Source organism: Sinocyclocheilus anshuiensis, unplaced genomic scaffold (assembly GCF_001515605.1).
Source record: "Sinocyclocheilus anshuiensis isolate Anshui unplaced genomic scaffold, SAMN03320099.WGS_v1.1 scaffold1240, whole genome shotgun sequence".
NCBI lineage: Eukaryota > Metazoa > Chordata > Actinopteri > Cypriniformes > Cyprinidae > Sinocyclocheilus > Sinocyclocheilus anshuiensis.
Genome location: NW_015542555.1, coordinates 793,768 through 807,593, shown reverse-complemented (window position 1 = coordinate 807,593; position 13,826 = coordinate 793,768). Strand labels below are relative to the sequence as shown.

Below are 13,826 nucleotides of genomic sequence, written 5' to 3'. Positions count from 1 at the left end.
ATTTACTCACCATCATGCCATTCCAGATGATTTTCTTTCTACAGATAAGTGCAAAGGTTTTATTTAGAAAAATAATCCATCTCTGTGAGTTCACATACAAAGGACCCACAAAGCTGATGCTTCAAAAAGCTTGCAATGCAAACTCGATGGTAAACCATACAACCTCAATAGATGAACCAATGTCTTCAAAAGCAATTTTGAATATACCATTGTTTCCAGTCAACTCTCATATGTGCATTTAAATGATTAGTATTTTTCTCACACACACTTTTTGTTTTGCTTTAGAAGACAGTGATTCATCTACTGGGGTTGTATGAGTTATCATTGTGTTCACTTTGTGTTGTTTTTGAAGTGTCGACTTTTGAGGTCCTATACACTTGCTTTATATGGATTCACAGAGGTGGATTATTTGTCTAAAAATCTTCATTCATGTTCATCTGAAGAAAGACCATTTGAAGACAGTCATACACATCTAGGACGACATGAAGGTGAGTAAATGATGAGAGAATTTTCATTTTTGTGGTTGATATCCCTTTCACAAGTAGACAACCGTGTCAGGAGATATGAGATGTGACGTGTGAAGAACAAGACAAATCAAGGTAAATATCACTTGCTAACAGAATATTTTTTGTGTATAATATCCAATCAAGCTGTAATTTGTCAAATTATAACAAAATGTGAAAGTATTCATCATCAAAACAAAAGAGCCTGTCTATTTATTCCAAAAATGTTTAAAATGTAACACCTACCATCGTCATTTCTATCACAGAAAATGCAAAATATCGTTTGAGATGTGATGCTTTTTTTTATAGACAGGATAATGTTAATCTACAAAATAATTTATTCTATTTTAATTAATTATGTTCTAAATCCAGGGCCAAATGTGTGTATAGTTTAAAAACACTCATAAATCTATGTGCATTTCTTGTTTAGCATCTTTGTCAACTGGACACTCTCAGAAAAAAAAAGGTACAAAAGGTGTCACTGGGACAGTACCTTTTTAAAAGGTACACTTTTGTACCTTATTTACCCCAAAAGGCTGCATATTAGTACCTTAAAGGTGCTAGCATCATTCATGTCTGCAGCATAAATGGTGCGAATTATGCACCAAGGGTTGTATTAAGGTTTGTTTAAACCCTCATATATGCAATAATAATGCTTGCCTTAGCAAACACAATTAACAATGTGCACCCGTCTGACATTCCTCTTCCTCTTTCCAGTGCAATTATAATTAAATGTCTACATAAAAGTGTAGATTCACTGCCTACATGATTAGCCTAAAATCCCCATGTTAGGCCCATTCCCATCAGCCCTTCTCCTTCCTGTTCTCCTACTCTCATCACTCTTTCATCCCTCACAGCAAGAGTCAGACATGGCTCCTATCAGTCCCTTTTCTTCACGCTATCAAGGGCCAGAGCTCATATAGCCAGCTGCTTGTACATTTGAGCCCATTTAAATCCATTTAACTCCATTTTGCAGGGGCCACAAAGGCATGGAGATGCACACATTAGGGTGCTTTGTTACAGCGCTATCCCTTCCACAGGAACTTCCTGTTCAACTGTCTGAGCATTTGAGTTTAATGTGAGTTTGTGTGTGTTTACTGTGGTTTTGCAGCCCTGCAGACTTGCTGATGGGACAAAAATGTAAAACATGCCACTCACCGTCAGCAGAAAGCAAACTTACACCATACCCACACACTCAACTGTCAAAACAGAGCCACATTTTTCATTATCTCACAATTGCAGTACAAAAAAATAAAGGAGAAAGAAAAGAAAATCGATTCTTGTATTGAATTTTGCAATGTGCGTATATAATTCCACTGCTGGGCAGTGGGCACCTGTAATTTTTGGAACGGTACGGAGTCATGCATTTTTCATACTCTTATAATTCTTCCAAAGTACTGACAGACACTTATCTCACACGAGCATCTATTACAGCTTGCTCATCAGTTCCATATCCATATTTACACTCAGCTTTAAAATAAAAGAAAGCTACAGTGGCAACAAAAGATTTGGATAAACCTGCCATACTTTCAAGCATGTTTCTCCCAAAAAATGAAAATTCGCTGAAAGATGTAGATGAGTTTGTTTCTTCATCAGAACAGATTTGGGGAAATGTAGCATTTTGCATCACTTGCTCACCAAAGGATCCTCTGCAGTGAATGGGTGCCGTCAGAATGAGAGCCCAAACAGCTGATAAAAACATCACAATAATCCACAAGTAATCCACACAACTCCAGTCCATCACATCTTGTTAAATGAAAAGATGCACGTTTGTTAGAAACAAATCCATCGTTAAGAAGTTTTAACTTTAAACTGCTATATGGCCCATAGTCCATAATTCAAAATACCGCTTCTTCCAGTGAAAAAGTCCATCTCCTGTTGTCCTTTCACATCAATATCCATGGAGTAATTTGTTTAGAACTGTTTTCGGACTGCTTTTGCTTGTAAACGGTGCTTGATCTGTGCATATTTCTCTGCTTATTTAGGCAAGATGAATTTTCAGTGGAGAATGGAACAGTCTACTCTGAGAGTTAGTAGACATGTAGTTGCAAATTAATTCAGAATTAGTTGACATGTAGTTGCAAAGTTATTTATAGTTAGTAGAATGTCTAAAGTGGACTATCATAATAAAGTGTAACTGATTATTGTGATGTTTTTATCAGCTGTTTGGACTCTCATTCTGACGGCACCCATTCACTGCAGAGGATCCATTGGTGAGCAAGTGATGTAATGCTACATTTTTCCAAATTTGTTGTTGATGAAGAAACTAACTCATCTACATCTTGGATGGCCTGAGGGTGAGTAAATTTTCATTTTTGGGTGAAATATTCCTTTTAGAATTTATGAAAGCTGCTTTGTTATTTCTTTTATTTTGAAAGAAATCAATTACATGACAGTTTTTGTGTGTGTGTGTAACTTAAAATTAGTAGCATTTTAAAATGAATTATAAAAATTATTGACTAAGAAATCCTTATTAAGCAGTTTGGCAAAATTATTATTTCTTAGAAAAATAAGTTAAAGAGCTTTTAACAAAACTGTTACACTTTTAATATTTGAAAAAAAAAAAAAAAGTCCACCAAATCAATGTTATGTGGTTTGACCAACAATGTTATGTGGTCCAATAAACACATAGAAATAGGCATCGGAGGAAAAACAACCAAAAAAAGGTTCCATAGACAGGACTCTTACAGAACCTCATTATTGTTTGTCAAGGTCAATAAGCTTCTTAAAATCAGATAATTTGACCTTTTTATGACAAGGCTAGGTTAGTTTAGATTGTAAAATGTCATGTGGTAAAATTTTATTCAAAATATATTTAAAAATATGCTTTTGAAAATGATTTAGATGCATAATCTTGTATCTAATAAAGGTGTAAGAAAAGACATTCCTTAGCTTGATGCATTAAATTCAAACATTCCTTGAAAATGGTATGAAAGCTGCTTTCCAGTCATCAAGCACTAAGGAACCAGCACATCGTTTAAAATGACCGTAGGACCTATAAGCAAAGCCAAAATGGCAATGAAAAGCATAATTTGTTGCAGATGCCACTTGGTGTGTGGTTTTGTTCTTAATGCAATGACATTCATGCATTTCTAAGAGCGGCTTAAGTGTCCTAATACTTTCTGGTGATGTCAGAAACCACTGTTTCATGTAATAACCTCTTAATCGGGCTCCTTAACTTTCCTGCACAGGGTGACTGTGATATACGGCAGCACTTTAAAATCTATTTGGTTTGCAAAAAAGTGCATTAAACCATAGCACAAGTACAAATGACATGCTCATCTCACACTGCATTTCTAATTAACTCAGCCAAGCAGAGGCCAACACATTTTTACAGATGCTGTGGAGTGTGTCAGTGACCGAATTCAATCAAAGGCACTATAAGCGAATCTTAATGATCGCATGAGCTGGTAAGATCAGCTCAGTGTGACGTCGTCGTCTCCATAACTCATCTAATTGATCAACCTGCATGTCCGCTTCATCTCACTCCACATTATCATATTTCTGCAGTGTTGGCGTCAGCTTTATTACATGTTGCCCCTCCCTGATCTCACCCAAATCCTCCTTGAAAACTCCCAATGACACGCTACACAAATGATCTTGAGCTGCAACTGAATGGGAGGTTTCTCTTTATGCACCGACTAAATGGATTGTTGATCAGGAATGTGTTCATGAGCTTGTTTGTGTTTGCTGTTGTAACTGAAGCATCGAGACGATGTGGCTCTGTGGCTCATGTCCAAATAGTCTGTTCCAAGATTTGGCTCTCAGTGTAATTTGAAGAGGTTAGAATGGGAAGGAGTGCAGCCATTAGAAATTAAATCTCACTAGTAAGAGGCTTATCATTAGGATGAGAGAAAAATGTGTCCATTTTTGCCTCACTATCATTGATTAAGATGGTATCAAATGTGTTACTTAGCACATAAATCATTGCCTGATAGGTTATTATTCTTTTTAGCTAAGAATAATCCAATTAGAAGATGCGTTTTAAGTGAACAATCGGATCAAAGTAAGGTTTAGTTCCAACGTCAGAAGCACAGTTCTAGTAGTGCGTCCTCAAACCATGTGGCTTGTTGAAGAGAGTGGCTTGTTTTCTCAATTTTCATTTGGAGGGCCATAAAACTGGCAAAATAAATACATAAATAAATAACTGGGAACACCTTAGTAAATGTATAGCAACACTACTCTTGCACAAGTAAGCACCAATCACATTTTCTTCAAAAACTGCACAAATATAAGTGTTTAAATCTAAAATCAATAAAGTCGATAAATGGATTTTTACTTTGTTACTGTATTAAGTACTTTTTCAAGAATCTGTCATTTATTTTGGGATACTTTTACTAAATACTATATGGTATATTTTGTTATTTTCACTTGTTTGCATTGTATTTGAATTATCAGTAACGTAAACTGATATATTAGTATTGTTTTGTATCATTTTATCATTGATTTGTATCAGTATCACTGAAAATGATTGCATGTGCTTTTACTGGATATCTGTACTTATTCTCAGGACCTGATTTGTGTACTTCGTCTACCACTGATAATAATTAAATTCAATATAACTAAAGTTGTGTTAATAAAATCTCAAGGTTTTGAAAATGTGTGCAATGGCCATTTCTTTTCACACCAATATACATGTTTTTCTTTTCTTTTCTGTTTTTTTTTTGTTGAAAAAAAAGGAAAAGCTCCTTTAATTAACCAGTGCTCTGTCGCTTGCACCTGATTAATGTGGCTTTCCAATCGAGTGAACTTTTGTTCTTGTTTTCAGCCGTACTATCGCACGACTCCACCAGCACTCCATCAATCTTTAATCTCTCAGGATAGTGCAGCAGCAACACAATCTTTAGACAGGTTTGCTGTGAAAAAACAAGATAAGCTTTCAAAGAGGAGAAGGCAGAACTTCCTGCCCTGAACTGAAACAAAAAGGAGGACGGACGGAGAAATGACGATAAAGCAAAGTTTGTGTTTCATGACATTTTTCGGCCCCATTAGCCAGCCTGTGTAAAACAGATTGCTGTTTCCAAGATAAGAGCCTCAGCGCTTCAAAACAACATACCTGCGGTCAAACCACAGGAGCATGATGGGAGCTGTGTCACCACCCACACACACAAAAGCTCTGCGTAAATGAAGGATGCAAGTCCCTGCGCGCTGGGCAGTAAATATTACCGTCTGAAAGAATGGGGTCTAGGGATGGTCACAAACGGCTGACTAATTGATAAGCGAGGTCAATTAACTGAGATTTGTTCTGTTTTGGTGGCGATGCTTTAATTAGCATGCTGACAGTGTTCTGGGTTTAAGCCGATGGGGGGCTTCAGTCTGCACTTTTGACCTCCAAAAACTCTGCCATGGACTGAGCTATCAATTCTCTTAAAACAGGTGATTATTTGATCATGATACAGTAGGTGATCTTTCTCTGGGTTGCGCTTCATTTCTCTAACCTAACCTCTCACAATTCTAGGGAATTCACAAAATAAAATGCAACCAGATATGAAATCGGTGTGGGCGATATACCGGTATACACGATTAATCGATAGACATTTGTCAACCGGTAGAGATTTTCGACTATGGTCTCTATCGCAGCTACACAATTATATGACGTTGCTGTGCTACACGTTTTTAAGCGTTGCAGTTTAAAAACAAGTGATTTAAAGCCGTTGAAACAATCAGCAGCGAAAGAGAACTCATTTCGCTATAAACACCTTAATAACACTATTATCGTTGTGTAGCATTTTGCGACTGGATGCACACATGGCAGTGGTAAAGCGTTTGATGGCAAACAAAATTCCATTAAAACAACTCTCTCCCACCAGTCCTTACTTCGTACTCTCATCAAGCACCATCCAGTAGAGTTTGTCGCGGAGGCATGAATGAAATGTTGCCGAATGAAAGGGAAGAGGAGGACTGTTGCTGGAGAATTTGTATCCGCTGTCGTCTGTTTGCATGTATAGAATGACAATAATTGCACTTGAAAATGAAACACCCAAAACTGTATATGGTACCATAACGAAAACGAATTGCATGCAGATACGTGAAATTCTGGAGGGGACGTAATGACGTGTGCCATTAATCAATCTATGCACTATAACATGTAAAAAGGAAACAAGAAAGGAATATTCTAAAAGCAACTCATGTAAACACCTTAATCATAATATTGTCATATTGAGAGAAAAGTAAATAATTAGATTACTGACGTCCATGTAAACGTACTCGCTGTTTCTGAGTGCTGTCAGAGAGGCGCGAGCACGTGAAGATGGGGCTCATAGAACGTAGGAGTATTAAGTTATTTTTGCCACTTTATAGGCCTTGAACGGTTAAATACACACACTTTTAAGTGTAAAAATGCCTGTCTTTGCAAGTATCCTCATAAACACAGTAATTTAAGTCTTGTGAAAGTGAAAGCAAACAGCTGAGAAAAAACACATGTGTAACAGTATATTGAATCTGGGCAGCTCTTAAAGTGACAGCAGTCTAATATTCCTGCTGTCTGTCATTCATGTTATAAAACAACAAAAGAGAGAAAATCTCTCACTGCTCTTTAAAAAAATCACTTTTGTAAATTTAATAAGAATATATATTTAATTAACACAGTTAAGAATATGTTTTTATACCTTTGATTACCATCCAGTGCATGTATTTTATAGTTTATATATATATATACATATTAGTGCTGGGCAACGATACATTTTTTTTAATCGCAATTAATCGCATGCTTTTTCTGCGATTAATCGCATTATGCTGCACAAAATTCAATAATGAATTCAAAAGTAGTGTATTGCACACTTTTTCATTTAAAAGTACTGCTATATGAACAAAAGTGCAATAACATTTGGTTTGCAAACACTTTAAACTAAGTTTTTTTTGTGCTTTTTTTTACATTCCTTTTACATAGTAGCAGTTAAAATATTTATTGTAAATCTCAACTTAAACATTAATGTAATCAAATTAAATATAAAACCAAAGCTATTTGCCACTGCCAGGGCATTAAGGTTTTTATAGAGAATATTTTATAGTTTGTTATAGAAAAACAAGTTATGCTTGAGTCCAGAGCCTCAATCATAACATTATAACAGACACCTTCCGAGTAGAGACCTGCACTATCGCAAGACCCAACGCAACAGAGTGAATTTGATCAAAAACACAGTAAAAAAGTGGAATATTATTACAATTTAAAATAACAGTTTTCTATTGTAATATACTTTAAAATGTAATTTATTTCTGTGATGCAAAGCCGAATTTTCAGCATCATTACTCCAGTCTTCAGTGTCACATGATCCTTCAGAAATCATTCTAATATGCCGATTTGCTGCTCAAGAAACATTTCTTATTATTGTCTTAAAAACAGTTGTACTTCTTAATATTTCTGAGGAAAGTGTAATACATTTTTGTTAATGATTCTTGGATGAATATAAAGGAATATAAATGAATATAAATCTTTTGTAACATCATTAAAGACTTTGCCACAGATTTTAATGAATCCATGCTGAATACTGAAGTATTAAAAAAAACCTGACCTCATACTTTTGAACAGAAGTGCAAATCTAATAAGAAATGTATCTGATTAGGGTCAGGTGAACCAGAAAAAATCTCAGGGTGTATTCAGACCTGTCTTGCTTGATTCGACTGAATCAAACTCAAGTTCGTTTCCAACCTTGGTGCAGATCTATTGGGCAGGTGTGAATACAGCATTCGCACTCGGGTGCGGACCAAACAACCGTACTGAGACCCAGCTGAAGAGGTGGTCTCGGTCCGGCTCCAAACGAACTCTGGTAAGGTTGAATGGATGAACCAATGAATGGATGACCTTAGCACACGTCTGGTTTTGTTTACTATTTCTGGTTCACTTGCAAAAAGGGCAGTGTGAAAGCGAACCACACCAAAAAAATAAAATAAATAAAAAATATTCAACATTGTATTTGGTCTGGACCAAAGCAAGTGAACTAGCGGACTTTCCAGGTGTGAATACACCCTCAGTTATACAGGTCTTGCTTAACACAATTAACTGCATAGCAGTTCAGGCAACCCACTGACCAGCTGGTTTTAAAATATATAGTTTCGCAAGCCCCTAATGGGGAGCAACGTGTAAATTGTTTAGCATTAATAGAGTTTTTAATTCCAAATCATAGTCTTCTCGCAACTAGTTAACTTAAATGAATTGGTTCAAGTTCTCCACATTAGATTACACACAGAGAATACTTCATTACATTGAGGCAACCTTAGGGTTTACAGTGCACTCCAAGCGCACCGACTGCAATAATCTACAAGCCCATTACACATAAACACAGACAACTGAGCATCTGGTGAGAGAGAAAGAGAGTCAGAGAGAGAACGAGTGAAACAGCATCTGAAAATGAGGGTTGCAGAAGTGGCGCTCTCAGAAACCGCTCTCTCACCAGAGAGATTCACACAATCTGCCACAGAGAGAAAAAAACACACACACGTAGACACAGAGAGAGTGCTGCACTCCACACACATGGGTAAAAACACTCTCTCGCAGACAAAAAAAAAAATTTCTGCAGCGCTACCACAACCACAACTGTGGGACGAGAGAGGAAAATGAATGGCCTCCCAAAATAGGAACAAAGAAAAACATTTTAAAGGGATAGCTCACTCAAAAATTTTGTTCCAAACCTGTATGACAGTCTTCCTGTTTACAATGACTTTTCATTCTTTTTACATCACAATGGATGTGAACTGAAGCCTTCAAGCTTCAAAATTGACATAAAAGTGTCTTACAAGTGGTTTTTATGACTTATATGCCAATTCTACTGAAGTCATATGACAGCTTTGTTTGAGGAACACATCGAAATTCATTATTTACTGATAATTTTCCCTCACTTACAACCTGTTTAGTGTCATAAAATTGAATTTGTGAACTGTGTTAGTCTAATTTATGAATTAATCATTCAGATCGGTTTTGTGAACGGCTTATATGTTGGTCTATTTACTCACAAAAAAAGTATCGGATGACTACAACAAACTAGGAACAATATTATGATGATTTTGCTTTTTTTGAAGTTTGAAAGCCTCAGTCACTATTTATTGTAATTAAAAGAAAAAGAGCGACCAGAACATTCTTCACAATTTCTGTGATTACAGTTTCACAGAAGAATGAAAATCATACAAGTTCATAATGATATGATGTCAATGTCAATTTTTGGGTGAAATATGATGAGCGGTTCTCAACTGGTATGTCTTTTCTGATGGGGTTGCAAACAGAAGTGAAAATGCAATGTTAAATGCAAATAACAACAGAATTGTGCATAGTTTGTGAAGAAAAATAAACAAGCTTATCAACTTTTAAGAGAGAGGAGAAAGCACTTCCCAAATCTTTTTACTATTGTCATCAAAGGCTGTGTGACTAATCAAACTCTACGGTATTTCAGCACACATTCATCTCTAACTTTGTAGAAGCCAGCCAAATTTAACAGATGCCAATATGAGTGGCTTACACAACATGCCCTCATTCTGAAAACCATGGACAAAACTAAGCAAGGTAAAATAAAAGCGTTAGACACCACGGAAATTCAGTTTTGGGTTCAACTGTTGAGTCCCAACTTGATGTCCAATGCAAAGTCCTGAAGCAAAACCAGTTGAGAACCCCCTGAGGAGCACTGTGGTCCATTGCAAGACAGAAAAGTACAGAAGAGTAGGTAGATAAAGAACAGAGTCTCACCAGTCCGGTGGCAAAAAACACGGCAAGCAGAGCCAGGCATGCTCCCATGATGATGAGCAACAGGAACACGATGAGCGGATGCTGCTGGCTCATACGGTAGTAAGACTCGTACACCCAGTCTGGAGACTTCAGCCCCCCGGACGACGCCACCATGTCCTCCGGACCCTCCAGCAGGTACGCCGTCTGTTGGAACATGGGGTCTGGCTGGACTCCGGAGCCTTCGTCCTCGTCCTCTTCCTCCTGCTGCTGCCGTTCCGGTTCGTTCTCCTCCGTGAGAGTGCTCAGCTGTGGCGGGTGGGACAGATGCGACCCGCGCCAGGGCAGGAGAGAGAGCGCTGCCGCACGCAGCATTCTCCAGCCAACATGATGAACTGAGCAGCAGAGAGCGACTGAGACACGCACGAGAGAGCACGTGAGAGTAGGAGAGAGAGAGACGGAGAGAGAGAGAGAGAGAGAGAGAGAGAGAGAGAGAGGAGAACACGAGTGTTTGTTTGACAGAGCGTGAGCTCTTAGTACTACTGACTTCGTAGAGTCTGTGTCGGAGAAAGGAAGAGAAAGTCTTCAAAAGAATGTGAAGGGAAGAGAAGAGGAAAAGGGAGGAGAGAGGAAAGGGAGTGGCGGGCTTGACAGAGATCCAGCAGGCGCAGTATAATGTTTGCTATGCAGCGCGTGGCAGGTTCAATGATATGAGTTAATCAGAGATGACTGATTAGACACCCAGAGGAAAATGTGTCGCTCAGATGTTGCTCTTTCGTAGCTCAGGAGACTTTCGCATAGTTATGCTTCACTGAAGTATCAACTCTGATTCTTCAGATATTTCTTGGGTGGAATTCCTTGAGTAGAAAAAAAAAAATATATATAAATAAATAAATGAAATGAAATAATGTTAATATAAACAAATCTACATCTAAACATTATAAATGATATATAATAGATATATCTATATATCCTTAGATAGATAATTACATATATATATAAAGTTTCTTAGGTGGGAACATAAAATAATAATAATATAATATAATAATAGTTATACATATGTATTTATCATAAATCTCTCATGTTCCCAGTCTTTAGGCTGTAATGCTCCAGCTGAGAACCAGTTGAGAAAAATAAGATTCATATTAACTTCATGGTGCTGTCCGAAAGCATTTAGATCAGTAACCCATGAGCATATAAATCTCTTTTCTTGACAGGCTCTGGTTTAAAATGACTTGTCTGTCCAGGTCTTCCTCAGATCATCACCCAAACAGTCAGAGGTGTGTGCCGTGATGTGAGCAGGTGTGGGCGGGAACTTCTTGTGTGTGAAATAACTGTCAGAGCTGTGTGAGATCACTACCATCCTGCTTTTGTGGGGGTGTTAAATATTTTTTTATTTTTGTTTTGTTTTTTTCCCCATAGGTTTTTAACATTCGTTTTACTTGTAATGGAGTAATATTTGACCGGCAGTATCTGTACTTTTACTCAAGTAATGGAGTTGAGTACTTTGTCCGCCTCTGGATTTAAGAAAGACAGTTTCTGCCTCAGAGTAAAAAAATTATAATAATAAAATAAAAAAGTTAATTATGATTTCTGTCATGACATCTCTTGAAGGGATTGGCATGGTAATGTACATGACAATGTTAATGTATTTGGTCTTGGCGGAATAGATCTGCTATGACTTGCTACCGCCAACACATCCACAACATACTGCTGTGAGCATGTAAGAAATATTGCTGCTGCAAATATAACATACATGAAATAACCCCCATATAGCATACATGAATCACCTCGTAGCAGATCTATACAGGTGGAGCTGGGGAAGGTGGAGGGTTTCTGAAGCAAGCTGCAACTGCTACGGCAAGCACTAGTCATATATTTGAATGTTGAGCAGCGAGCTCATTGGCTACCGATACAGGAGAGAACCAATCAGCTGTGCCATGTGATAATGATGTCATTAGGTCAGATTGAGTTAGACCTATCGGACTGCGCCATCTAGAGTTTCATGCCAGAACTCTGTATTTGTTTCTTAACATTGAGACTTTCGATAGTTTTGTATCTCACAATTTTGACTTTATATACAAAACAACTATATTTCTTTAACTTTTTCCACACAATTACTTTTTAATATGTTGGCTTATAAATTAGATCTATTTCTTAGGAATAAAATCTCAGAAGCAGCAGCCGTTCGCTAAAGTCTCCATTTGCTCGATATAATCTCATCTGCATCTGCAGTCTAGGAGAAACAATGCGGGTATTAAAGAGCTCTCCTTCATTTTCCTTTCCTATGGGGAGAGACTTACAATAATAACAGCATTAATGAATGAAAAACCAAAGACAACAGACTGGTTGAGAAGAAAGGAGAGGAAACAGGAAACATGATAAAACATTTCCCTGTAGCTCCTGTCTCCAAAAAGGACAGGATCCAAGATCCTTGTTGGTCCTGGAATAACATTCCTGTCAAGGTTTAACTTTAAAGTCAAGCTTTCTTTGCTCATCTCGCAACCCAACCTATACTTTGCTTCTGATTTTCGAGGCAGCTAATCCTTAGAAATAACGGATAGGGTTAGGACTTGACAGAAGATGCAGGAACATGTCGTACATGTTAAAATCACAGTCACCAGCTGTTGCTCTTTTACTTGCGAGTCTCTCAGAAGACTCTCTTTATGTATTAAGTAATCCTGTTGTATTCCAAAAGGTCTTGTGAAGCTCTGAGGGGTGACTGTGATTACACTCTCCAGAGGTAATTAGCAGGGGTGTGGACTCAAGTCACATGACTCGAGACTTGACTCGGACTCGAGTACCAAATTTGATGACTTGCGACTCGACACGATATAATTAAAGAAGACTTGAGACTCGACTTAGACTTTGACAACAATGACTCGAAACTTGACTTGGACTTGAGCCCTGTGACTCGGAAAGACTTTATGATAATTTCAAAGTCGTTATAGACGCGTCCCTGCAGCGTGCTTGCGCTTGACTGGCAATAAGCCAGAGACTGCATTCGGGGAGTGCTGGATATATAGCCTAGGCTAGCATAAATTAATGGAGTAATAGCACAACTTATGACAAAAGAACCGAGAAAAAATTACATGATTTGTCTAGTAGCGCTCTCCGCTCGTGAAAAGCGCTGCCCTGTCCTTTTGATCGCCGCCCAGCAGACACACGGAGCAGGCATGAGAAATGAGAGGCGCGGCCGCGATCACTGGTGCTCGCCTCATCATCACCCTGACTGTTAAATATTCCTCACTTCTTCTGTTTGTCCGACACCGAGGTGCACCATGAGTGATGGATCCGCATCCCGGGCATCCCGCCACGACCCTCGCACTCTGCCAACTCAATGTGCTTTAATTTTCATTTTTATTTGTAATAAACACCTCTCTGAGACCTGTTTTTGTCAGATCTCCACTGTTTTTGTTCAATCAGTTACATATTTTAATTTCATGTGCATTTTGTTTTATTTAAACCTCCATTAAGTTTAAAGTTAATCCATAATCGAGATTTAAATCTGAGTTTAAAGTTATGGTGCAACAGGATTAAAGTTAATCTTAAATATAACTTAAATCCAGGATCAAAATGATGGGTTAAAATGTAAACCTGCTTATTTTTAAAGGTTTAAAGTTTGGTGCAACAGAATTATTAGATAAACCTTGATTTAATCTAGATTTAAAATT

The 13,826-nt window shown here is 37.6% G+C and overlaps 1 protein-coding gene across 2 annotated transcripts in view; it reads right to left on the bottom strand.

The window, feature by feature from the left end:
- The window catches only part of LOC107694336 (adenylate cyclase type 2-like), an 84,567-nt gene extending 71,130 nt beyond the window's left edge, over positions 1–13,437 (bottom strand). Inside the window, exons 1-2 of one of the 2 annotated variants that reach the window (XM_016494013.1) lie at positions 13,433–13,437; positions 10,177–10,443 (exon numbers count right to left, since the gene is read on the bottom strand). In XM_016494013.1, coding sequence (XP_016349499.1) covers positions 10,177–10,443; positions 13,433–13,435 — 270 coding nt within the window. In that variant the 5' untranslated portion in view covers positions 13,436–13,437. Of the gene's footprint in view, positions 1–10,176; positions 10,689–13,432 lie in introns of those variants that run through there. The other variant, XM_016494012.1, reaches the window with a different exon arrangement.
- Between the last annotated feature and the right edge of the window lie 389 nt (positions 13,438–13,826).